The 27,303-nt window shown below is 40.3% G+C and overlaps 1 protein-coding gene across 1 annotated transcript in view; it reads left to right on the forward strand.

Moving 5' to 3' along the window:
• Nucleotides 1-1,594: 1,594 nt before the first annotated feature.
• Nucleotides 1,595-27,303, forward strand: part of unc13c (unc-13 homolog C) — a 96,550-nt gene continuing 70,841 nt past the window's right edge. The window contains exons 1-9 of the mRNA XM_022741772.1: nt 1,595-5,669; nt 11,498-11,520; nt 12,166-12,212; nt 13,334-13,412; nt 15,962-15,967; nt 16,143-16,214; nt 20,218-20,437; nt 21,497-21,724; nt 25,886-26,027. Of these exons, the coding sequence (XP_022597493.1) occupies nt 1,595-5,669; nt 11,498-11,520; nt 12,166-12,212; nt 13,334-13,412; nt 15,962-15,967; nt 16,143-16,214; nt 20,218-20,437; nt 21,497-21,724; nt 25,886-26,027 (4,892 nt within the window). The remainder of the gene's footprint in view (nt 5,670-11,497; nt 11,521-12,165; nt 12,213-13,333; nt 13,413-15,961; nt 15,968-16,142; nt 16,215-20,217; nt 20,438-21,496; nt 21,725-25,885; nt 26,028-27,303) is intronic.

Below are 27,303 nucleotides of genomic sequence, written 5' to 3' on the forward strand. Positions count from 1 at the left end.
TATTTCTTTGAACAAACATTCCAGCCTCAGGCCTGCCTCAAACCTTATCCCATGAAGCTAACAGACAGTCAGGCTCCAGGATTCCTTCCATCATACAGTGCTGGCAGAAACTCATCTATGCTGGCAACCTAATCTTAAGCTCTATTTGCTAATGCCTGGTCCTTCCTCAGAGCCCAGCAATAAAAGCTAACTGTGATGCTGTGTTTCACAGCTCATTTGAAGTGAGCATGTCTCTGTGGTCATGAGACTGTAGACACATCGAGCTCTAAACCCCAGAACTAATGTGGAGCAGCTGTCAGATCCTCTGCACAACAAACATCCCTCTTTCGACTCAGTTGGCCAGTTCCACTCTATAGAAAACACACACCTATCAGAGCCACTTCAAGCTGTTAAAGGTTTAATACTATGCAGCATGATTCAAGCAGTCTCTAGCCTGTTTTTCACAGGCCTGAGATGACTATTTAGTCCTCTTTATAACTACATGGTCTGCTGCACATAGGCATTATACTTCAGTGGTTCAGGTACTGAAGCATTGCAATTAATGTAATTGGGACATCAAATGTATGACAACATAGGTCATTAACTTAATTAGTGAAAACATCCACATCATCCTCGTCATTATAGATATATAGAAATATAGCCAAAGAACTGATTTTGACTTGGAAACATGATTTTAGAAAATTGATGTGTTGACTAACTTAATCAATAAATAATAATAATAAAAATCTTATTAAGCCAAAATATCAGGTTCTTTATCTCCACTATTTTTCATCATTATGATAAAACAAATTGTTGAAGTATGATCATGGTTTAGTGTGGTGCTCCCTGTTTCCCACAAGAGTATTGACAAGAGTATTGTAGCACTGAGGCAATTATAATAATTGGCTATCTCCTGCTGTAGAAGCTGGATACATCAATGTAGCCAATGGGTCTATTGACCTTGACTGACACATACATGAATACACGTACAGTCATACGTGCAAATGATCTCACACACACACACACACACACACACACACACACACTCTCTCTCTCTCTCTCTCTCTCTCTCTCTCTCTCTCTCTCTCTCTCTCTCTTTCACTTTCTCTCTCTCAGTACTTTTGGCATATAGTTAAATTGAGGTCTAAGTAGGATGGTGACTACTATGCTCTGTGGGGTTTGCTGTAAAGTCATGTAGATAAATGTGAATGGTACATACAATTAACTACTAAGACTGAAAAATTGTCCCCTATTTGAATTTTCAAATGAAGGTCTGTTTTTCCTTCATGTGAATCACATAATGAGAGACGAGATTTTACAGATTGCATTTATCAAGACAATGGATTAATAAGTAATAACTTGTGTGTGTTCCTCCTGTTTGTGTTTAGGTATGATCTGAGAATCTGTGACAAAATTGTAAAGCTAATATTCTTTTTTTGTCTTTCAGAGAGATGATCCTTTTCTGGAGGAAGACCACTGGATTTAAAAGTATTAGTGCATCTCTGAGTGGACTGTGGTTTTAGTGATTGTGAGCTGGGCTCTCACTGTCAAGCACAGGTTGATTGTGCTTGGCTCACCACCGCTGTATAAAAAACAGTCCACAGGATTGCCATCCATGGTTTCTGCCCTAATCAAGACTATATCATCCTACATTGAAAAGATTTGCAAAGGAATGTTTACAAAGAAATTGGCAAACCCAATAAAGAAGAAAGAGAGAAGCGAAAATAAAGAGCCTAAATTGACCACTGATTTGCAAGCACACAATCTAACTCTCTCTACTACACTGAAGACTACAGTGAAAAAGATATCCAAATGCTCTTCGGCACGTAACATATCGCTTGAAGAAGACGACGGAAAGAACGACTGCTCATCCCTGTCACCCACTTTCAGTTATCGTGTAGCTATAGCAAATGGACTCCCAAAAAACTCTCTTTTTTTGAATAATAATGAAAGCATCTTTCCAGAGGTTCTTTCGATTGATAGTAGTTACTCTGACTCTTTGAGTGAGACAAAACCTATCCGGAGACTGGATGAGCATAAATCACACACTATGCCTGTAAGACGAAACAGGAAGAGCCTCATTAGTTTGGCTCCCTCTGATGGCAGTTCTGAGGGTGAACGAGTGGAGCGCTCCAGTCTACACACACTTAGACTGGGTGCCCTCCGCAAGTTAAGAAAATGGAAAAAGAGTCAGGAATGTGTCTCCTCAGACTCTGAGGTGAGCAACTGGAGGAAAACCCTGGGCATCCGGAGCAAGTCCTTGGACCGTGCTGGACGGCAGCAAAAGAGTTCAACCCTGGAGCCTGGTTCCTCCTCCACAGGTTGCATTAGTCAGACCCAGGATGTTATGGAGATGATCTTTAAGGAGCTTCAAGGGATCAGCCAGATAGAGACAGAACTGTCTGAACTGCGTGGCCATGTCAATGCCCTAAAAAGCTCCATTGATGAGATCTCCAGTAGTGTGGAAGTAGTTCAGAGTGAGATTGAGCAGCTTCGCTCAGGATTTGTCCAGTCTAGAAGGGAAACACGTGATATCCATGACTACATAAAACAAATTAGCCACCAGGCCAATAATTCAACCTTGCGGTTCCTCAATGTTCCCGAAGAAAGGGCAGAGAAAACAGAGAGTGTAATATATAAAATACTAAAAGACAAAATGGGTTTCATCGATGCCCATAAAACAATAAAAATTGAGCTTGCTCATAGGTTAGGGCAACAAAGAGAATGTTCTAATGCAAAACCTCGCCCTATTATTGTCATTTTTGCAACCACCCAAGATAGGGATTTAGTGTTGAAAAAATGCTATAAACTTAAAGGAACAGGCATTACAGTCTCTACTGATAGCTTAACTCATGATGGAAAGGAGAGAAAAGACAAAACAATGTCTTCCTCACAAACCTATGAAAGCATGGATTTAAAGGTCTCAGGAAAGGATAAAGTAGTGGAGAGTGATGACTGGGACTCAATGGACAGTGATAAAGAATTGGATGAATTAAGCAGAAATAAATATGCAATGGTGATTTCAAAGCCTGTTCACAAGAGTAAATCAGAGAAGAGGCGATCTCATGACCATAGCCGGTCAGGAGAAGAAGCAGGCTACTCAGGCACAGTTCACTATGCTGATGACTCTTACTATGACCCAGACAAGCATGCCAAGGCTTACTACTCTGATTTGACCCCTGGTTGGCTTTCCCAGAGTGACTATTCCACCCCTAAACTCAGCCGCTCTGAGTCTGACTGCTCAAAACTTTGCCAGTCATACTCAGAAGACTTTTCTGAGAGCCAGTACTTTACACGGGCTAATGGCTGCTCCCTGCTGTCCTCCTCAGATCAGGAGCTGTGGCAGAGAAAACAAGAAGACATGGCCTCCTCATGGTATGCTAGCCCCAGTCACCCACTCAGCAGTGAAAATCAAACCTTTGAACACAATGAGGTTGAGACAACAGAAACTATTGACAGTGGGGTGAGCAATGGACTTGTCTGCATGTCCGGGGACAGAAGCCACTACAGTGGCTCCCAACTCTCTCTTCAAGGTGATCTATCACCCTGGAAAGACTGGCATCATCTGGAGCAGGGTGCTGACTCTGGTTTGGAAGCCTCCATAGAGGTCAGCAGTCCCTTTGACCCATCAACCATCCCTGGTTTTCCAGAGAACATCACAAAATGTCAAGAGGTTGATTTACAATTTGAAGGAGATGAAGAATTTATGATGCTCGACAGAGAATCTTCTCTGCCACCTATAACCACCCACATCATTCCTCCCATCACAGAGCGAGAGTCTGTTATCAAGACATCCACTCGGCAGTCCAAAGAGGGATGTAAGGTGACCACAAAAGAAGGCACAAAAGTATTGTCTAAAGATGCCCCTAAAGCTGCTGCTAAGGTGACACATAAACAAACTAAATTGGCTCCTAAAGAAGAAACCACCAAAATATTGCCAAAGGAAAGTCCCAAGGTAACTGCTAAGGTTTCACCTAAAGTGACACCTAAAGCAGCTCTGAAAGAGTCACCTAAAGAGTCACCTAAAGAGATTCAGAAATCAGCAGCTAAAGAAACCGCTCAAGCCCTCCCTAAAGACAGTCCTAAACTAACATCTAAAGACACCACAAAGCCCATTGTTAAAGAGGTATCTAAAGTGACATCTAAGGTGATTTCTAGTGAGGGTGCAAAAGTAACTCCTAAAGTGGCCCCAAAAGATAGCCCGATAATGACTCCTAAAGAAAGTCCTAAAGAGTCACCTAAAGACAGCCCTAAAATAACTCCAATTGAGAGCCCTGCCTCAACCCCTAAAGAATCACCCAAAGACTCTCCTAAAGAGTCCCCTAAAGTCATTGCTAAAGAGCCGCCACAAGTTGCATCTAAAGAAGGTCTGAGGGTTGCTGCTAAAGAGGCTCCCAAAGAAGCTGCAAAACTACCCCCAAAAGAGGCCCCAAAAGAGATGCCGAAAGTAGTATCTAAGGAGACTAAAGTACCCACTAAAGAAGTTTCTAAAACTCCACCTAAAGAACCTCCGAAGGTAGCCCCTAAAGAGAGTCCTAAGGTGCCCCCAAAAGACACTCCTAAAGCAGCCATGACAGAAGCACCTAAAGTAGCACCTAAAGTAGCCTCTAAAGACACCCCTAAGGAAACCCCCAAAGTAGAAAAATTCCCTGAATTGGATGTCAATCACAGCTTTCACCAGCCCCAGGGTAAGTCTACAACTATGTACCGCAGTCAGAGTGAGATTCGAACAGAGAAGGTTGAGGAGGTTCCTAAGTCTTGGAGCAGCAGGCTCAGCATAGATCTCAGTGAGAAGTCCTTTGGATTTGGTTTTGGCTCTACACTGCAGAGGGCTAAGTCAGCTCTGGAGGTTGTTTGGAAGTCTGGCTCTCAGACTACCCCTGCTCCTCCTGAGGAGCCCGCCAACTCCTCTTCATCATTTATGGGACGTTTCCGCACCATGTCCACCTCCGCTGCAAATAACTCTAGTACTACAATAGACTCAGATGCCTACACGGAGCCTGTCTTCTACAAGGCAGAGGAAGAGACAACAGGAGCAGAAGCAAAAGCTGGTGAACAACCCGTGGACAATGAGACCCACTATGTTGAAGTTATGGAGCAGGTACTAGCTAACTTGGAGAACAGAACTAATGCTAATGAGACAGAGGAGACAGATGAGCCTGCACAGGAGTGTGAGACTTCTCAGGACTATGATGTGTCTGTTGACATTGAGGCATCTCAAGATAATGCTTCTCAGGATTTTGAGGCTTCTCAAGCTTTTGAAGCTACAGAGGACTATGAGGCAAGTAAAGAGGCATGTGTTCTGGAGTATGATTGCAGTTTGGATGAGCAGTATGATGAAGAGTACAGTGAGGATTATGAAACCCAGCTCACCGAGGACACTGCTGAATATGACGCAATGGTGGAGTATGTAGATGTAGAAGAACCGGATGAGACTGAGGACAATGATGTGACAGAGGAGATGGAAGAGGGTGATGAAGAGTTAGAGGAGATAGATGAGATAATAGAAGAGGCCGTGGAGGTGTCTGAAAAAGTGGAGCAACAGCAGGAGGATGAAAACAAAAATGTTCCTGAGGAGAAGCCCACAGAGGCCCCACCCAAGAAGCGTGTTCGACCCACATTCAAAGAAGCGGCACTCAGGGCCTACAGGAAACAGATGGCTGAACTGGAGCAGCAAATCCTGGCAGGGGGTATGACTCTTCCCTCCTTTTTGTTTGTCAGTTCGTATTGTTTTATAAAGCTTTACATTGCCAATACATGGCAGGTCATACCTGTGTTTTTCTATAGCACATATAAATAACAGTAACTACTCGTCAAAACAAAACACATGGGACTTGAAGAATTATATCTATTTTTGTTACAGTACATCAACTACAAATTGTGATTATTTATCATAACTTTACAGGAATAGCCAACATATCCACAGCAGCTGTTTTGAAAACTCTTTGTTGGTACATTCGTTTGCTCTCTGAAATTTGTCAGAAAAGACAAACAACAAGCAAAAATGGAGATTAGGGAAAGGGCCATGTGAATCTATGTCATGTGTAACACTGAGTAGATACACTGCTGTACCTTGACCACAGTTGACAGGAGCCTCCTTGAACACAGCAACAAAGAAACTGCCAGTGGATGTGGCTGTACAGCAACATGTGATAAGCAATAGTAATAACCTAATAACAAGAAAACAACAAGAAGGAAAATGAGTGAGGATGGTCAATTTCCTAAGTTTTATGTTTTAATGTAAAGAATACATCATTTTAATTAATTATGTAAAACATACATAACTATTGGTATGGTCTGTTAATTTTCTACATCCAGTAGGTGCATGGTGTTGTTAGTGGAAGTCTGAATCGTAGTGTATGAATTTAATTTTGCCGAGACAAGCTCAAGACTTGAAACTTGGTGGTTTGATATTGTTGGATTTATGAGAACATTCCACTTTGATCCACTTGAAGGATGACTCTTTGAATCAGTCATTTGTTTTGAGTTGAAAAACTGAAGAGGGGACTCTCTGAATGTGGATAGCAGTGTTATTTGTGCTATTGCTTTTGTATTTGTATTCTCATTGCACAGCTTTAGATTATTTTGTAGTGGTCTGTAGCTCAAGGGATCAGACTGTCAAACAGGTTTTCTGGAGGTTTGTCATCTATCATCAAAATTTAATACACTGTAAAAGCTACAGTGGAGCTGGACTCCAGCACTACCATCAGTTATTCAAAATGAATAAAACCATGACTACAGTCTATTATTGGGTGACATTGTGATGGCAGACAGCTAAAGCAAGTCTGAACATAAGGTCTGCATATATTGACTTACCACCCAGAATGTTTTGCATGTCAATGATTTTTGCATCATATTTTAAGTTTGAGATATATAGTCTCTACATGTAGCAGAATATGGGGCCAGTGCTCTCATATGTCTTTTTGTATTTTTTCTTTCTTTCACCGTCGTAATTTCCTTGAATCAAAATATTTTGTAAGTGATGGGTCAGCACTTACTTGAAAAGGAGATTTAAAATGTGTCATGGGTGTACAAATGGCTGTGATTGATTCATTGAAGGAAGAATTGTCTTTCTACTGGTATGAAAAAAAGAGACTAGGGAATTTCCACTCTTACTTAAAATGAAAAAGCTCTTGACCTACATATGTAACTGTGGTACTCGTGGTGAGGTAGGCACTGTAGTTCAGGGAATACAGGCTGCACCTGAAGACTAAAGCTATGTGACAGATGTGTGCACAAACATTTTCAGTGGCCACATTCACCAAACAAACCTGCAGATAATAAATTCAGTACTGTTATTTGCTTAAACTCTAAAATTAGGGGATCTTCCTCCTCTGTCATACAGCTGTAAGTGACCATTCTAAGACCAATAAACTGCAGCTAATATGAGGTATTACAAGGTAAGATAGAAGTGAAAGTACACTATAAGTTATCCCTTGAATTATTACCAGAGTCCTACATAGATAATACATCATCATTTAAATTATTCCATTGAATTTAAATGTAGCACCACAGCTTTTGCAGACACATTAATACCTGAGTATCCCCTGAGGGCAAAATATATAAGAACATAGGCAGAAGGGATGCATCAATAATTCTTGTAGAAATGAAGGCCCTACTGATAATAGATTTAAAGGCTTATTGTGATAATGATTTTAGAGAGTAAAAAAAAGTCAGGTACAATATGTAGGCCTACATTTGTTTATTAATATGACAAATAACAAATGTGGTTACTAAAGAATTGCAAACAATATACACAAATTTTACACTTGAAAAACAAACTTGTCAACGCTCGCTTATGAAGGATTTCTGTAATGGCAACATAAAGCTAAACTACAGGCCATCTTGCGATTGGATCACACCAACTGTGACCCATGAGTACCACATTATTACATGAGTGCTCAGTACTCATGGATTAGACCACACCCAATGTCGAACTTGGCTTTCATTTTGATCTTAACTACACACCTGTAAAGTTTTGTGACTGTATCTTGCACGCTTGTGACAATATTTGTCCAGAGACATATAAACTGTGACATAAACATATTAACAGTGACGCTGCTTTTGTTGGACTACCAGGTGAAGAAGAGTTGATCTTGAATTACTCATTGTTGAACTGTGTATGTGCTAGGTGAGGTGGTCTTGTCTATATTGCTCAGTAGGGTTACCTGCCTCTATGAGGTGTGACATATGAGTTTGTCACTTTACAGTGTAAAAATATTTTGGTTGAGACAGGAGGTCATGAGAAAAAATAAGAGTTTTTTTTCTGTCTACAACTAACTAGCTTTGCAAACTTGCTGGGGCAGATGATTTATGTACTAGAAAAGCTTAACATTCAACAATCAGACATAATATGACAGAGCAGGTTTTTACACACATTTTGATTGTCTACATAAAATATGGTCAATTCTATGTGACTTCAAAGAATAGTCATCCCAGCAATCCTAGAAATTGACATTACTGTCACATATCTAAACTTTGACTCAGACTCTTTCAGTTGCTCTTACAGAGTTGATGGAAACACATCCAAGATGTGTTTTTGTGACATTGGGGGCAATTTTTTTAAATTCATTATACTACTGATGGAGATACAGCCACAGATGGAAGACGCACATGCATACTCTGTACTCCCCCTCATTAGCTTCATGCCTTCATATCTTGTAGCTGATGTGTGTTCGCCATGCTCGTGCTCTGAAGCGTGCTGGCTGGTCAGGGTGGGAGCTGTGAAGGGAGTCTCAGCAGTGCTGCCACTCCTGCCAGGCCTGTCTTCAACTGGCTACAGCAGCGTCCGTATTCAGATGCTAATTCACACTCCCAAGGGCATGCTGTAACCAGGTCAGCCTTGCTTGGAATATTTATAGAGGTCTACTGCTAGTGAAGTTTGCTGCTTGCTCCTGGGGGAGCAAAGGAGGTAGACCCTCTTTATGCTTAGTGCGCCATTTCCAGAGAAAGCGTTGATATGTAAAATGCAGATGCAGGGAATGAAGAGTCTCTGTTGTTGTTTTAGGAGACACCATCCAATTCAAAGCACTGACTGATATTATATTGTTGTTTTCTCCTGACTGTTGTGAACAGGGAAATCCCTTTCTCCACAGTTTACGCTTACAACTTGGAAGAGCTATAACTCCAGGTTGCAATACAATACCGCTGGGTTTCAGACACTTAAACACAACACCCCTTCTCTGATTACGGTGCTTCCAAATGATTCTTATTATTATCATTATACTTTTCCCCCTAAACTTGCACTAGGATACTTCCTTGACTACTCGGATTTAACAAAACAGGCATATTTCTTTGATTAGAGGAGGGCCAATAACACATTTTACCCCAATGCTCTATTCCTGGCTCATACCTACAGGGATTCTATTTTTGTGCTTAAATTGAACTAAGTTAACATAGTTAAAACAAGACTAGGCCAAAACCTAGTATATGGCAGGACTGTGTCCTATTTGCATTCTGCCTAATGTCAGCTGGTTTCAGCCCTTTATTTGTTTGCTTCTCTCCTACTCTTTGTGTTAACATATACAGTATTTTAATACAGCCAGATTCCCAATAAAACTGTTCTCATTTACATGCTTTCTGTTTGTTTTGTTAGACAACGGCACAGGTATGAAATAGTGAAACTATATTGCTATATATTTTACTACTGTGTACAAGCTCATGTTACAGGCCCATACTGAAATTACAATATGTGATGACAATAGTGATCTATTACAATTACAAATAAACATTGCCCAAATCTAGCTATTAGTATGGAGCTATTAGTAGATTTTGGACTCTTATGGAAACGCTGGTCTGCACCTCAGTATACTATACGTGTGTATGTTTGTGTGACTGTGTCCGCATAAGAACACATGTTCCTGTGTGTGTTGGAGTAGGGGTCAGTCCTTTTTGTACTATCGGCCACATGCAGGCTTTTCTGCTCCGATGAGCTCTGACCGTGTGTGTCGGCATTGAAATTCAGGATTTACTGCTGCTGTTGCTACCTCAACACTTTTGCCCGCACACACACACGCAGAGGTTTTCAACCAATCAATGACATTTTTGTTCCACAGATTTAAGGTACCTGTGAAATGAGGTTTATATCAGAGCTCTACAGACTATCTTTGTGGTCTGGCTTTATTTAGTGACTTGCTGGTGGAGGAGATGACTCTATCTTGTACAGCCATGCTGAAAGTAGCTTAGCTGATCGCTCGCTGTCCATGGTACCCACTTGGAGCTTAGCTCCTCTTTGAGTGCTGCGTCTCTACGTGCTGCTTTTGCTGGCACCTCACCCAGCGAAAATATACTATTAAATTGTACCTTAAATGTAGTGTCTTTACAAAAATCAGCATTTAAAAAAAATAATATAACCTAATTATCTGTGGAGCTTCTCAGTCATCCAGGCCATGGGTTTCTAACTGAGATTCTTGGAGACATTTCACCTTTCATTGAAATGGCTTCTTCAGTTCTAACTGACTGGGGAGTTGCAAGCAGTTAGAACGGAAGAAGCCTTTCGGGTGAGAGGTGAAACATCTTCAAGAATTTCAGCCAAGTCCAATTGCCTTCATACAGCACTTAGGGAGATATACAACCTAATTGTATCATGTTGACTAGAATGCACTTTTAATGTTTTTAAAATATCATTGCCTTCATGAGGACCACTCATCATGAAAAGATGTGCACTTGTGGTGAACACTAATGGCTATATAAAACACTCTGGATAATAGCATCCACCAAATATTCCGCACTGTGTTCTCAATCAATGCACAGGTCCAGAGTTATTGCTATTTTAATTGTTATCAATTAATATTTTTATGATGCAATTCTTTTGTCAACTTTCAAGTAAACAGACAAAACAAAATCAAACAGATAATGGGAACATTAAGGAATGAAACAAATTTACACTGCCTTATTCTGGATTAGTGTTAAAATAACTTCATATCAACAACAAACAATGTATCATGTCGTTTTAATCAGATCAGCAATTTGATCTTTCTCTTGTGAACAGCTGTTTTGCATTTGTAGCACATTAGATCATGATTATGCTGCCATTTATCACCCATGGATCAATAGCACAGTAATTACACCTCTGCAGTCTTGCTTATTTAAAGGGCCTGCCATCTCGCAGTTCATCTCTAAAATGGCAACATGATACCAACCGCTTATGCTTACCTAATGTCCCATGTCTCCATAGCTATGAGTGTTAATGCAGGTAATGCTGTTGATCAAAGGCATCATTTTTTAATTTGTGCTGCATTCATTTAAATTACTCTATGTTCAAGAACTGATCTTAATATTTCAACCTTGTGTTGTATAGCAGAGCTTCCTACTGTATCCGGTATTCCTCTGTTCATAGCGATTCTCCCTGGGGCACTTGTTGACTCTCCATTTATGCATAAACTGTTTGGCAAAACAGAATTGTGTCATCGGGCAGTAATGGTAGATTAGTGTCCTAAGTGTCCTAACTAAGTGTGTGTATTTTCTACTGAACTGCTCCTGTCTAACTCTCCACCCTCCTGTCATTTTCTCCTTCCAGACACCAGTGCTTTGGATACTCAGGTTTTAAGTCATTGTTTATCTGTTTTCATATATAACCACTTAGACACTTGTGATTTCCTTGCATGTGCATGTGTTTGTGTGTGCGTTAGTTCATGTGTCTTTGTGGTATTTGGTGAGATGGTGTGTTTGTGTCGCATCCGCCTTGGTGTGGTGTGTTTGTGTTTCTGTAGATAAATTGAAGTAATATGTGTAGGTATGAAAGGATGAGTACAGCATATGCCTTTGAGCCATCTTGCTGTCACTTTGTGCTGGTTATCCTACTATTCCTCTCTTTTCAGAAAATGATTTGTGTTTCAAACTGGACATTTTGGTCAGTGAGGAGGGAGCATTACACAATAGGCAGATCTGGCCTGAAGCACCAAGAGCGGCAAAACTCTCGGTCTTGAGCCCACAAATTACATTGATGTGGAATAATTTGGTTTTTTGCCTGTGGTGCTTCCCTCCCTTCTCCCTGTGCTGTACTCCTCCTCGCCTATCATTTATCTTATCCTGAATTGACCTCCAAATGTACTGTATTTTCCCAAGTACATTTTGTTAGACTGTGTGTGCTTTTGTTTTAACCTTACTGCAGTGTGCTTTGTGTTAAGATGTGCATGCTTACCTTGTATTTCTTGTCTTACGTTTTTGTATGTCTTCTCTCTGCAGGCTCGCAGTCTTTTGGATCCTAAAGTGCTGGGCTTGCAGTCTGGAGGGTGAGTTGTGGCTCACGTCCTGATCTGATCACTTCACAGTTACACAAATCCGAGCTGCTGTGTTGTTTTCTACCCCACTGCTGAGGCATATAGGGAGCAGAAATGTTAATGAAACATGCTGATTCTCTGGCATGCAGCCCCAGTTAAGGTATCTTGGGCCTTGTTTTGTGACATACACACAGAGAGAAGATGAATATACAAGATGCCTGATGATTTCACAACATCTGTAAAGGAATTTATCCCATTGGTTTCACATATCTGACTGATTTCTTAGTAAGAAATGTTTATTAATGGTTAATTATGTAAGCGTACGTGAAAAAGCCAACTGTTGTCATATGTCAAGAGAGAAAATAATAATCATATTTACCCCAGCTCATGCAATGACTATGCAGCACACATTGTGCATAAAAGCAGCAAGAGGTAGGTGCCCTGGGGTGAGGCAAGGGCCTGCGCAGCTCTTGACGTTGTGTTTCTTTAGGGTCACACCACTGATGTTGCTGAGAGGGCTGACGGAAAAGCTTGAGGAGCTTTAGTGCGGAGGCATTGGGCCTTGATGTCATGTTGAGGTCATTAGAGAGGCTTTGAGTGACAGTTGAGGTGATGCCACTGAGAGCCTCACGGGAAAGGAAGTAAGACTGATGGGAAAGCAGTGAGGGGGCCCATGGATTGTGCACAAGGGAAGTTGGAAGACCTCTGAAAGTGTCAATTTTTGATGCGTGGAGTCAGTTATTTGCATAGTTTTTGCTGCTGTGGTCCTTCACTATTTTGTGAATAACATCTTCAGTATTCATAGAGTGTAATACAAATCCAAGGATAGGTATAATATGTATGAGTAATAGCAGGTCCTCAGAAACACTCTACAAATTGAGATAACATGGAGGAGGGGGAGTCTTTGGGAGCAACAGAGGGTGAGAGGGATTACAAGCAGCTCCAGTGTGGGTGGTCTGCACCATGCAAAGTGAAGAGGAAGGGGTGAGACAGGTTAGGTAGGAGGCATGATCCATGGTGTTTGCCAGCTGTATAAATCATGACCCCCCCCCTTTTTTTTTACCGTAGTAATGTCTCCCCTAGCATGGCATTATTATGATATTAATACATCTTAAATCTGTCTGCTTCTCCAGGGCTGGCAGTATTCTTTATGGTATTGACAGCATGCCAGATTTACGCCGCAAGAGGACAGTGCCTCTTGTCCGAGACCTGGTGAGTCATCTGCCTCAACAAGGTTATGTGTGATTTATGTCAAATCTATCTGAGTGACCCCGCATTATACCACACTGGTGGAATCCTATCCTGTGTGAGTATGGACCCTTGCTGAGGACAATAATAACTTAACTGGCAAGCTGATAAAATATGATGGTGTTTTAGAGTGACAGTGATTGCTTCCTGTTTCTTAATATCTTTAGTACTAAAAAAAATTACTTTATATTCTTTGAAGTGAAGTCTCTGTAACAGTAATGATTATTAAAAGATAACTTAGTCCTTGTTTGTGATTTTAATTACAAGTTTGTTACAGCACACAATGGGGATGATGATGATGATCAAAATACTTACCTCTCACATGTTGACCTGCTATGCAAAATTAAATAGGTTTTAAAAAAGTCACATAAACTTTAATTGTGATTAAAAAAAAAAACAAGCCAGTGAAGAGTTGATTGGTGATAAAAGCAACATCTTTAAACTCTGGCTATTTAGTGTAGAGCACTTCCTTCAGGGAATGTTAAATGTACCCTTAGCCATAACTCTATGGCTTGATTAATTAGCCTAGAGAGGGTGTTTAAGACATTGCATCACAGTGATGCTCTGCCATTTGTTTTTATTGCGACATAATGTGTTATAACATATCCCACAGAGAGGCCTGTTGCAATACAGTCCGCTTTAGCACTGTGCCACATGGTTAGTCTTTCTGAAAGACAACAGGCTGTTGTGACGCCAGGAGTATTCATGTCTATAACTGTTTGTTCATTATGTTCTGCATTAGTATCTGTCTGTCTTGTGTATGTTTGTTTCTCATCTTCATGTATTTTAGCCAAAACAATGGAACTATTATCGCACTTTATTAATTTAAATATCTTAAAAACAACCTGTTTAATACATTTTACCCTTTAAAGATTTAGGTTTTCTTGTGAAATAATACAAATAGCATTTTTTGCAAATGATAATGCAGCTTGATGTCATACACATAGATGCTGATGAATGTTTATATCACAGTGAACAACATGAGTTGATGCTGTATTTGTCCATATCTCTCATGAAATTAATAACCAACAATGTCTTGGTAAGTATGGGTTGTCGTTTTTTATTTTTTATTTTTTTGGATTTTGCGTGTATATTTGCCATTCCGACATAGACCCATAACAGCTATGGGTGATATTTTTCAGTGAGTTGTCAGATTTCACCCTTGCCGATGCTTGGCCATTTTTCTTCTTCTTTTTTTTTTTTTTTTTTTTTTTTTTTTTTTGTTTTTTGTTTTTTGCTTTTTGTTGCCTGGCAGGTGTCGAAAAATTATATTCAACTTGAAATGTTGACAACTCAACCTAAAAATATATCCGAGAGACTTCATTGACTTCTGATTTAACTGTGTGAGGCTTTTAAATCATGTAAAAGTGACACTGAGTAAGCCTTTTACACTTGGGATGAAGTCACTAGTCAGCAAACTAATTGGTCCCCTTTCATGCCTCTCCTTTGTCAATGTCCCACATTTGCTGTGTGAGTGCTTCAGGGCAGCAACAGCGTTTGATTGGAACGGACAGCAGGGTTCCCCCACATTATGGTGGGATGCAAAAAAATAAACAAACCAAAAGAAAAAAAAGGGAGTTGAAAATCAATTCACAAAGCACTGAACGCTATATTGTATCTTAATAGATAACATCTGGACAGAGGGTCATATTGTATTGCCCGCAGCAACCTCAGCAGTGCTGGTGCATGTTGATAAACTTACATCAACACTCACAGTTCATGTAGAGGTCACGTTCCCTCCTACATTCTCCATGGCTTCCATGGATCTTTACCATAGCTGGGCTGTGCAGACAAGAGGGTCGTGGTAAAGACTGATCCAATATTGTCAGCTGTCCATGTCTGCATTCCTGTTACGTAACTTACTCCAGTATGGGATTCATGTTTTATCAATTTCTGGTCACCCAGACTCAATGGATATTAATATAAGAGTTAATTTTCACTTGTGTATCCGTGTGCGTCTGTGTGCGTGGTATCTCTTTGTGTTTGTGAGAATGCCTTGTGTGGGCGTGTACTGTTTTATGTCACGAGTACGTTTGTGAATGTCTGAACAAGATGTGTGTGTGTGTTTTTAAGTGTGTGTGAGTGCGAGTCGGTGTTGTATAGTACAGCTGGCTTCACCCATACATGAGTGTGTGCGTCTTGTGTTTCTCTGTTTGTGTCAAACTAATGTGCAGAGCAGACAGCAGAAAATATGATCAAAGCTTCATCCAACAGAGAAGTGAATATAAATGCCAAGCATGACTGCAGTTTAGTAACCTCTAATGCATGAGTGGATAAAGAATCATGCAACGGCTGTATAGTCTCTCCTGATGAATAGTTGAATCTTTCTAGAGCTCTGTGCCCTAACCAGCAGTCCTGCATGGCAGTTGAGACACCTATGCGTTCAGTATGGATAATAAATAGCACAAATTCCTCTGCTGTTTGTGCTTTCAGCATTCACCCTCTCGCTACTTGTCTAATTAAATGTCTTGATTTCTTTCATTCTCTATTCATGGCCTCTCTGGAAATCACAGGCTTTGGTAAGCTTACTTTCTTTGTGCACTTTGATCACCCATTCAGAAGCCATTTATTTGGATGTGTGTTTTAAATGCCGCTATGTGGCACTATGAGATGCTGCGTAAAAGTGCAGAAAGGTAAAATGGGTCAGTGAACTTATCCCTTTTCATCGTCTTCCTTTTCCTCTTCTTCTCTCAGACCCTCACTGCTCGAAAGGCAGGCATCTCGTTCGCTCTGGTGAACCGGTCCACCCTGAATAATGAGGACCTGGTGAGTACTAACATGCTTGCATTGCCTGCATGAAAATCAGTTACTGACTATTGTGGAGTCTTGGTGGGTAATGGGGGGGGGGGTTCTATGGGGACATGGGATGCTGCACCCATGTTCTCATTATTTTTTAGGGAGGTGTTTGGAGAGCAGGATGCTGGAAGTCTGACAATTTTTTTTATAGCTGTGCTGTTTGGTGCAGACATTGTACTTCAGGGCCCGAGATCACGTTGCCAGGAACACAGGGTTCCAAGATGAAAATGAGATGGACTGCATTAGTTACTGGCCTTATTTCTTCAGATGTGGATACAGCGTGCCATCATCTGTCCGTCTGCCTGTCTCTCTGTCTATAATACACACTGCAGTTTATTAAAATGGTCTCTGTGGCCAGCTACTCACTCTTTCTCCTGTGGTCCTTCTGTCAGATCATTTGGCTGAGTTCAGAAATTAAGAGATGGTCCCATCATTTCATCTAGACAATGCCCTGCGATTAATGATAAGTGCTGTGCATCAGGAAGGCAGAGCTACAGAGAAAGGGCAGAATGCTTCAGTCGACGGTGACAGACACTTCTGTGTTGACCTCTAAAGCTTGCTCTGTATTAATTGATTGCAATTCTTCCCTCCCGGAGGGAAAACTGAGGAGGAGGCAAACAGCAGGAGAAAGCAGTTTCTCAGCAAGACAAACAAGCAGACAATTTCATATCCACTTATGTGCAACACGGGGCTGCCTAAGCCTACAAGATTACGAGATTTAAATGTGCTCTGTACATCATGCACGAATATTTCATCTTTTCGAACAAGAGACGTGGCACACAATTTGTGCGCACTGATTTGTGTACTTGTTCATATCACTTATCTATTTCACACACTTGACTTGGTCCTCATGGTACACATGCCCAGTTGCCCTAAAGTGAGAGGGGCTTGGTCGCTTACTAATAGCCATGGGTTTGATTAAAGGAGCTTTAGGGATGAACAGCTCATGTCCCAGATGAGGGAAAAATGACATGATAGATGCAGTGTGTTAATTGGTGTATGAAGGGAGCTGATTCTTGGGTTGCCGTGGCAAGTAAGGCTTGAACTTTAGGGATAGATGTCCAGTATTCTGATTAGGAGCAAAGAAGAAAGAGTCTAGTAATTGGGGGTTGAGGGGAGCTGAGTTCCGAGCAAATGCAGATTGTGCAGTCTTGTTAAGTAGGACGAACAGATGTCAGAGTTTTATCTGCTGCATTAAGTCCAGGAGAGTGCTTCCCTGTGAGGACTACGAGAGTACTCAGTAAACGACCATATGCAGTTTAAGAGTGTCGAGGAGTTAGGCAGGGGAAAGGAGCGTGAGAAAAGGATGGAAGTGAGCATTGAATAAAAGAAGATCAGAGCAGAGAGTGACGAGTTGTCACCATGCTCCCCCTGGCCCTGATTTCACTGATCAGGCAGCCATGTTGAACAATCCCCCCTCTGGTCCCTGGACAGATGTTTGAATCTATTTAGAGCATTTCCGTCTTGCATCCACGTTTTTTCTCCCCCTCTTTCAACTTAATACATTTTAATTAGATTAAACTGTCTGACTCTGTCACTGTGGATGTATAGACCTCCCTTCGATGCTGTTCTCTTTCTGAGTCATGTCTCCCATGTATCTGCTTTTTAGAGCAGAAAGGAACATTATGTGTGGGCCGGCTAACGGCCCGTGTGTCCGCTCAGTGATCTGAGCACCAGAGACTTTTAACTGCGACTGTCAACATAAACTGGGGCCATGCTTACCTGCTGAGACAAAGGCAGGGACTCACTTGTACAAAGGAAGAAGGAAGCCACGATCTGACACAGGTCAAGGAGTATCTGGAAATAAAATGTGATGTGTTGCTTTAAGTCAGTTCAGATCAGCATTCACCATCAGGCTGGTTGTTAGCAGCAAAATAGACTGCACTGATTTTAAAATGCTTTCCTGTGTCATTTTTTTAGTTCTGTGAATCTTGCTAAACATAAAAGCATATTAGGTTTAAAATATTTTCATTGTCTAAATTTAATGCCCAGGTCATGTGGATTCTTTGTTAGGACTGAAATTGTAACATGGTTAACGCAAAGGTTTCGAGGTGTAGAGGGTTGGAAGAAGCTGAGGAGGATGGCACTGTCAATGAAGTGCCTGACAAGGACAATAGGTGGTGAAATTGGAAAGGAGGAGGAGAGATTAGATTCAGCTCTGTCGTGTTTCTCTCAGGCAGAGGCTGCGGCTGTCAATCAAATCTAGCAGTGTCTTGCACAAAATCACCAGGGTTACCTCGCAGTGTAACACATGAGAGTCACACATGCAGCGCTCTCCCCACACAGGCAGCGCAGTGTGACGTGCGGTGTCAGGGCTGACAGTGAGGACTTAGAGGGAGGGAATTTTCAAAAGACAGAAGTAGACTGTGGAAATGAAATCAGTAGTAAAATATTACTTATGCAATGGTCAAAGAATGCTTAGGCAGAAAATTATTTCTACGTTTCACATGCGTAGGACCATTTAAAATGTTTAGTCGCCTGGTAAAATAAAGGCCAAGATAAATCAATTTACTGATAAAAGCTGGAACTGTGAGGTCTCTGCAGTTTCCCACATCATAGACATTTTGGCTCACTCATCTCTTGCGGGCTTTGTCAGAATTAGACAGTTTAGTATTAAATTTGAGGAGGAGAATGCCTCTGGTTGTGGCCCTGGTCTAACTCATGCCTAAGTTGTGGATAAATCTCAGACATCTGCTTTATCTCATCGTCCTCAGATTAAAAGGGAAATCTCTGTCTCCCTATGAGTGTCATTAAAGGTCCTCCAAGGATCAGCAGCCTCTCTGTTGCAGCAAAGTCTCACAATGTTAGATAGCCTTGCTGTACTGTCATCTGGTGTCATTTAATCATCTCTGCGCTTGTGTGTATTTGTGTCTGTGTGCGTGTCTGAGTGGGCCGTGCTGTAGTCTTTGTGGTAAAGTGCAGAGCTGCTGTTCAGGTGTTAAAGCACATTGTCAACACACGGGGGGCTGACAGCAAGCGGGAGGGGTGGAGGAGAAGGGGTGAGGAGTGGAGCGCAGTAGAAGTGGAGTGCAAGTACCTCTCTAGATTTATTTTAACCGCCATACATCTCCTTCTCTTTTTCTGTCACTTTCCCTCTCGCTTGCTCTCTCTCTCTCAATCTGGATAATGCTCACTTTTAAAAACCTTATTTACAGCATCCATTGATTCTGCCTTCAAGAATTGGCAAGTCCCGGCGCTTTTTCCGGTCCTTGTGGATGGAAGGGCTGCTGCAGTAAAGCATTCAATTTGAAGAGGCTTCTGTTACACAGCAATCAGTCTAGACAGGCCTCTAGTCGACTTTAGTATTTGGTCTGAAGGAGATTTCGTCAGTAAACCACTCTATGTGAGCAAAGCCTCTGGGCTAAGGATGCTGTTAATCTAAGCTTAATGAGATACAAGTCTGATTTACTCTCATACAGCTGACTTCTCCATTGATGATAAGGTAGTCAGAAAAGGATCAACAAAGCCTCCTTCATGTTATCTCTTGGAATAATGTAATCTGTTAGATCCCTTTCTCCAAGAAAGCTTGAAAAATGCTGCAGTACTGATAAATGATAGCTGCAGTTTAGAAAAGTTATACTGTGTAATACCCAAGATTAATGCAGAACTGTGTAAAATTCATCTATCTCAGATGCAGAATAGTTTGAATTAAGCCTACTGTGGCAATGTCTCTGTGAATCTTATAAACTTTGACTAAAACAAATTATATCTGGCCAATCCCTCAGCAGGTGGAAAAGTATTTCTCTTGATCTCAACATCTATTGAATGTTTGTGAAAAGCAATTTAAGAGCAAACTTATTTTTTTTTATTAACTTTTGAAGTTGTTATTAAATCTTATTTTTACTCATGGTGCCATGAGAGTTTAACAACATCAGCCATACCTCCTCTATTTCTCTCATCCGCACATCTTTTCCATCTTTGTCTTTATACCCCAGTTATTCTTGCACTTTTTCAATACCCTCTCTTTTTTCAGAAACTACATGTCTTTAAGAAGACTCTCCAGGCCTTGATCTACCCAATTTCATCCACAACACCCCATAACTTCGAGGTGTGGACAGCAACTGCACCCACCTACTGCCATGAGTGTGAGGGGTTGCTGTGGGGCATTGCCCGTCAGGGCATGCGCTGCTCAGAGTGTGGTGTTAAATGTCATGAGAAGTGCCAGGACCTGCTCAACGCAGATTGTTTACAAAGTAAGGAAGTAAATCTCTTTATGTATCATTTGTACATCATCTGTGTGTGTGTGTGTGTGTGTGTGTGTGTGTGTGTGTGTGTGTGTGTGTGTGTGTGTGTGTGAGAGCAAGCAAGTATGTTTTGTGGCCTTAACAGCATCTTATAGAAAAAATTATTCTTAATAAGCTACATTGATTTTCATTCTGCTACATGCTTGATGTAAATTCAAGATCTTATAGCCTCACGTGATTATACCACACACAGAATGGTACTTCATTGTAATATTTTCAGATTAGAACACTATAGTGTACAGCCTATAGTACACATGTTGTTAGGGGGATGTACATCATGTAATAAATATTATATATCTCATCATATACACTCATTACTACAAATGATGTGGAGTATTTACTCTACTCAGTCAGTCACTTTCACTCACTCCAGTCTCCAATCTGCTTTTTCAATCAAGCTCACCCCTGTTGTTACAGCGTAGACTAATGTGAACAATGTGACATGCAGGCTTCAGGATGATCCTCACGGCAATCCTTGCACACCTTAAGTGGATTAGCTGCACCCTGACTGTTGTAAAAGTCAGCGTTTTATAACGGTTTTAGTCTAGCATAACCGTTTTATATAGTTCAGACTGGATTCATCTTTATCACGTTTTGATCTGCACTGCAGATACATGACGCTGATACAGATACAGACCTTCACATGTGCCTCCTTTGTCTCACAGGCATATTCACATAAATAAAGACACAAGAATTTCTCCCACACATGCTCACGCAGTCGTAGTGTGTAGAGTCGTAGTGACATAAATTAGATCTGATTAGGTGCCGGATGCTTTAACACTGTGTTGTACACTCTTCACCCACAAGTAGAGATGCAGTATTTAAGACAAAAAAAAGAAAGTGAACTAATCTTAGTTATTCAAAAAAAATGAAACTATAAGAAATGTGATGAATACATATGATAGATGCCCTGGCACTGTGATGCATGACCACTTTTATTCAAATACCCGAGTGTTAAATATACAGACTAGTGAAGCTAATCACTGTGTCACCCTTTGCTTGTTTCAGGGGCTGTGGAGAAGAGCTCCAAACACGGGGCGGAGGACAAGACCCAGAATATCATCATGGCTATGAAGGAGCGCATGAAGATAAGGGAGAAGAACCGTCCTGAAGTGTTTGAGGTGATCCAGGAGATGTTCCACGTCTCCAAAGAGGACTTCACCAGCCACCTGAAGACAGCCAAGCAGGCTGTGCTCGATGGGACCTCCAAATGGTCTGCCAAAATCAGCATCACAGGTTAGTCTAGTTTTTTTTGATGCCATCAGAAAGTTTCTTCAACTCATTTTAATTTAGAATGACGTCATAATAGAATCTGTTAATTATGATATGACTTTGTTTTTATTAGCTTTAGTTGCATATTAATCAGTCAGCCAAATACTGACAAATGGTTTGTAACTAGCAATGCCCTGATACTGCTGCAGGTGACCCTTAACCTTTTGGACCACGACCTTTAACCTTCTACTCAGTCCTCTGAGTCCAAATCAACAAAACTGTCATTACAAGTCAATCTCATTTTAAATGACAAACATTGTTATTCTGATTAGTATTTACTTGTTATTAGCCTTAAGGTCTTGCTCATTAAGATCTGACATGGAGCCACAAACAGAAATGTACATTTACTTAGAAATAGAAACTGAATTTGATCAGGTGGACTGGGGAGAAGTAATTTGTTGATAATGCTGTGAAGGTTGCATTATTGTTTTGTGGGCAGTAATTTAAGATTATTTTGGTCGTCATATATTTGTGAACTCAGGACACAAATTATTACTCTCATCTACTGTCTACTCGGCTAATTCACCAAGAAAATGACCTGTTTTTAATAACTGAATGAATTTTAAATAGGAGCTCCGTCTGTGACATGTAGTTGTAATGAAAACAAGATACAAGTTGGGCAGTGAGAGAGCTTATCAGGTTGCAAGAATGCTTGCCAAATGTTAAACAGTGGCACAGTAAATACAAAGCGTCTGAGAGGCTGTAGTAAAGAGGGTGTGATGACTTATTATTAGAGTAGAAGAGTACTTGCTGCAGCTGACAGAGATCTTTATGTCTTTTTTGCAGTTCACTAGCATGCTAATTCTGATATATGGTTATACAGATATGCTGAAAGAACTTTGTTCAGTGTAGTTTGGAAATGAGCCCTCAAGAGCTGCACCTTAAGTTCTTTCTGACATGCCAATCGAAATGTCATACCCCTGAGTGCAGTTTGACAGTACAGTACACAGCAATGATGAGAAAGAAAGTAATTTGGGGATTTTTTTAGAGATGTTTTACTCCTTTTTGGGGGAACTATTAGTTCTTTGGGTTACATAATGGTTAAGTGCATTTAACAAGTCAGACCTAACATTTTTGCTTTTCAGTTTACCCAAAAGGAAAATTAATAAGAACCAATGTTCTTCCTTTTCTTACCTAACCTCTTTTGTCTTTGTTTACCAGCCCTGTTAGTGAAAGGGAATAAATCTGACTCCATGTACATATTTAAGTCTCATTTTGGTGTTATTTTTAATACACACTTTGATTACATAACCTCTGTTGACATCCCTATTCCTGTTTTATGTTTCTTTGCTGCCACACCACCTAATTTTCCAGTGTTCATATTAGTGTCATTAACATTAACATCTATTACAAAACTATTAACTTAAGAAGAATATGCATGAATATATTCTGCATATATATATTTGTAAGCACTTTGGGTTACATTGTTCGTATGAAAAGTGCTATACAAATAAAGTATGATTGATGTGTATGCCATATGTGTGTGTATATATATATATGTATATATATATATATATATATATATATCATGAAATTAAATCATTAGCATATTTACACATGATATGTACGTTCTACACGTTTATAGATTTGCTAATTTTACATCAAGTTAACAAAGAAGGTTAGAAGGTTATGTTTCAAACCTGGACTCTAATCTATCAGTGTGGTATCAGTGCCAGGGTGCCAGTTTATTGCCCACCATTTCTCGCTGTGTCTCACAGTGGAGAGAAATAGAAACAGAGAGGGAGACAAATAGAGATGGAGAGGAAAAGAATTGGATGAGAGATGGAAAAGAGTGCAAGAGAGGAAGAGAAGAAGAAAGAGGATAAATTTAAAAAGAAAGGTACAGGAAAGTCAGAGAGATGTGAGAAAGATCCAGGGTTGCCTTGGTCAATTTCCCGGGGGCTTATTGAACGCCCCATTTTAGACTGTAGTTATTGAGTCGTTATTTATTTATCATTCATTAGATAAACAAAAACTGGCATTAGCTCCGACAGTGACCGTGAGATCCTATATATCTGGTGAATGTGCACACTACAAGGCCTGGCAGTAAATATCAACCTTCAGATCAGACACACTATGATCAGCTATTTTAAAATCTCTGCTAATCACTAATTCTGTTACTGTAAAAGCACTAATCACTACACTGTCAAACATGCAATGAGGAAGTTTATATGTTATCTACTGTGTTTTTCTTTACTCATATTATCTTACACAGTCTCCTGACAATGTTGCATTTTCTTTTGAGTTATATTTTCATTACACTTTTTAAAAGCCGGGCTCAAACGCACCCTGAGGTCACTGTATTAATTGGGAAAACATGCACCCAGTCTCGTCTGTTCAGTGACCATGCTTCACACCATAACTATACTTTATCTGTTTATGCTTCTGGGTATACCCTCTTTCTTACTCTGCTCTTCTCTAATCAATAGAAAGTTTTTCACTTTTCTCACCTCTTGTTCTTTAGTTCGTGTATTATAGTATATTTTGTGCTTCACATATGCATCAGCAGCAATGACATATGTATATTTTGAATTTAAACAAGTAAAAATCAATTAATGGTTTTAAGTTGGCAAAATACTTGTACTGCAATGTACCCCAGGCCCAGCAAATCTCTTAGCAAGTCATTCATCTTTTCCTCTTTTTTTCTTTGCTTACAAAAAGCTATATATAAACCTTTCTAGTGGTCATGCAAAACCTAGTTAGAATGCTTTGAATTAAGAAAACTTCAAATCCAGTTGTATTCATTAAAGGATCAGAGGGGATTTGAATATGTTCGGTAGATTCAGCACTGGGTTGAAATACCATCAAACCACAACTCTGCTCCCACTTTACTTAAGGTGGGGGGTATGCTCAACATCAAACCGCACTTGAAGGCAGGACCAAAATCCAGCCTTCATACAGAGTAGTAAGATGTGATAATTGCTAATATGGAGCTAACGGCTCACACTTTTCAATCTTCACTTATTTGCACAAAGGAAATGTGACAGAGATAATTATGCGAAAAATAAATAAAGAGTGAGAGAGAGAGAGAAGTGCAAACCCTGCTTACTTTCTCACCACTGTGCCACACAGCCAATTGCTACATTACAGGAAGTCGGTATTGGTGTTGGATTGTTGATTTTTTTAAACAAAATGTTGGATGCAGCCGCCACAATTCCTACATGAAAAGGTATGGTGCAGGGGGTTCAGACACTGCTGGATGACCCAACAAACCCTTCGTTTTAAGCTTATTGAACCCTTTATATATACGTACATACATGTGGCCCTCTCAGACCCCTCCTTTACTACAGGAGGCATTTGATTTTTAGTACTCCTGGACCAAGCAGGCCATGGCCCTTGAAACCTCTATATCCTGCCTACCGACTCCAGTCAGCATTGAACTGAAGGATATATATGTACCCTGAATTATTTAGACTGTCACTTATGCATATTTAATGCCCCAGTGTCCTTTTTCCCTTTTATGGCGCTGTGAATTACTACTGTCTCTCCTCTGCACCTTCCTCTCTGTGTGTGGAAATAAGATTCTGAATCACTGATCTTTCTTTGAAGCCAAGTCTTTGCTCAGCATGGACATTAGGAAGCAGCAGGCACACACATGGGGGTGGAATCTACCGCTAGCCTGGTTGCAATAATAGATAAATCATAGAGATACTGAGCATATCCAAAAAAGATGAATAATGGCTATTGTCATTGAACCAAAGAGCAGCTTTGTTGCCTCAGCTTTTGGCAAGTGTACAAAGTTGTTGTAGGAAGTGGAGGCAGTGTGACAGGGCCTTGATTTTTAAATTGGAACCAAGCAAACAACTAAATAAATAAAATTCAGGCAACTGACTAATAAACACCAAAATAAAAATAGAGAGGCAGATTCATGACTAAGATTGAGAGACTTCTGTAAAACCTCACCCACCAGCCCAGTGCTTCCTGGTTTTGACTTCCAAGAATAATATACCCCTGAGAATTGAGTGAATTAAGTTATAGATCAGTTATGTTATAATTAAGTTTGGAACAAGTGACCTTCCAAGTATGAAATCAAATTTTCTAAACCTTAAGATGATCAGATACTGTGTGTTGCCTGCAGTGTTTATTATGGCTCTTCACTCTTTTCCAACCCTGTCTTGTCTCCAGTCATGAGTGCACAGGGCTTACAGGCCAAGGATAAAACTGGCTCCAGCGACCCTTACGTAACCGTCCAGGTGGGAAAGACCAAACGCAGGACGAAGACCATCTTTGGCAACCTCAACCCAGTCTGGGATGAGAAATTCTACTTGTGAGTGCTCTTTATTTATTTGATCTCTATCTGACCAGATTATCCCCACCAAGCATAAAGATGATCTGTTCAAGACAATCTTAAAGCATTAGTAAATACAAGGTTTTTATTTATTTATTTTAAATTAAATGACTCAGTCGCTCAGGAAATTACTATCGGTTATGACATGTTACACACCAGCTGCCCTGCAGAGATTTTGTGGATCCACACTCTGCTAAACACAGCTTTATGATGGTATCTATCAATGGGGACAACACAGGTCTTAACCCTGTTGTTTCAACAACAAAATAAATCCTTCAGAGCTTTAGTGCTTAAGAGGCACTTCTCATTCTGTATGGTTTCTCCATTGTGTGCAGGTTTATGTCCCTTTGCTTTGTAGCCCAAGTTGTTCTCCTTGGTCAGTATAGGTATGCAATTACCACATGATTATCACCACTCAGTCTGCTGGTTACTGCTCCACCTCTGCCTAATTTTATGTTGGTTTTGGTTTTTCCCCACACAGTGGCAAAAATTTATTGTGCACTAATGAATCAGTTTAAGGTATCCAGAAAGTCAGCAAGTAGATTGTGATGAATGGTTGTAAGTGAGTTTCTAGGAAACTACCTGGAACATTTACTTGACGCCTAAATGAGTAGCTATGAAAATGTTGAAAATTGGAGCCTTTGTGTACCCTGTGCGAGGCATGCTCTGCCTACCCCATAAAAAATGATGTAAGCACATAATTTATCCCAGGTCTGGTCCCAACTGATTGGGCATTTCTTTTCTTTTAAACTGTAATCCTTTGTATATGGTTACAGGGTCAGGGAGTGTTTGACATGTTGACTTCAACCAAAGGGAGAGCAGCTAATGGCATTTTTTGTTTGGTTTTTGTTTGTTTTTAGTTTCCCAGCATCACTCCTCTGGAGGTTTCTGGTTATAATTCTATCTGATATCCATGTGAGAAATTGTTATTAAAATGTGAGAGTGTTATTACATTATAAATAGTGAAGAATACTATTTAGTATCCATATATTTTACTTTCCCCTCTCAAAATGTAGGTCCTGAATTTATGCTTTAACAGTTATTAATAATATTTTGATGTAATTTTAGAAAACTCATAGAGACGTGTGTGTACTGACATTTAATCTGTATGTGTGTTTGTGTGTGTCCTACGCCAGTTAGAGACAAAGCTGCACACCTGTAATGAGACTCCAGTGGTGGCTATAATGAAACTCTTTCCCATTACTACAGGGATGTAGATTAATAGAGCGGTACATTACTGTGTGCTTGGCAGAGA

The sequence above is a fragment of the Seriola dumerili genome, unplaced genomic scaffold (genome assembly GCF_002260705.1).
Source record: "Seriola dumerili isolate Sdu_G_001 unplaced genomic scaffold, Sdu_1.0 BDQW01000003.1, whole genome shotgun sequence".
In the NCBI taxonomy this organism is placed as follows: Eukaryota; Metazoa; Chordata; class Actinopteri; order Carangiformes; family Carangidae; genus Seriola; species Seriola dumerili.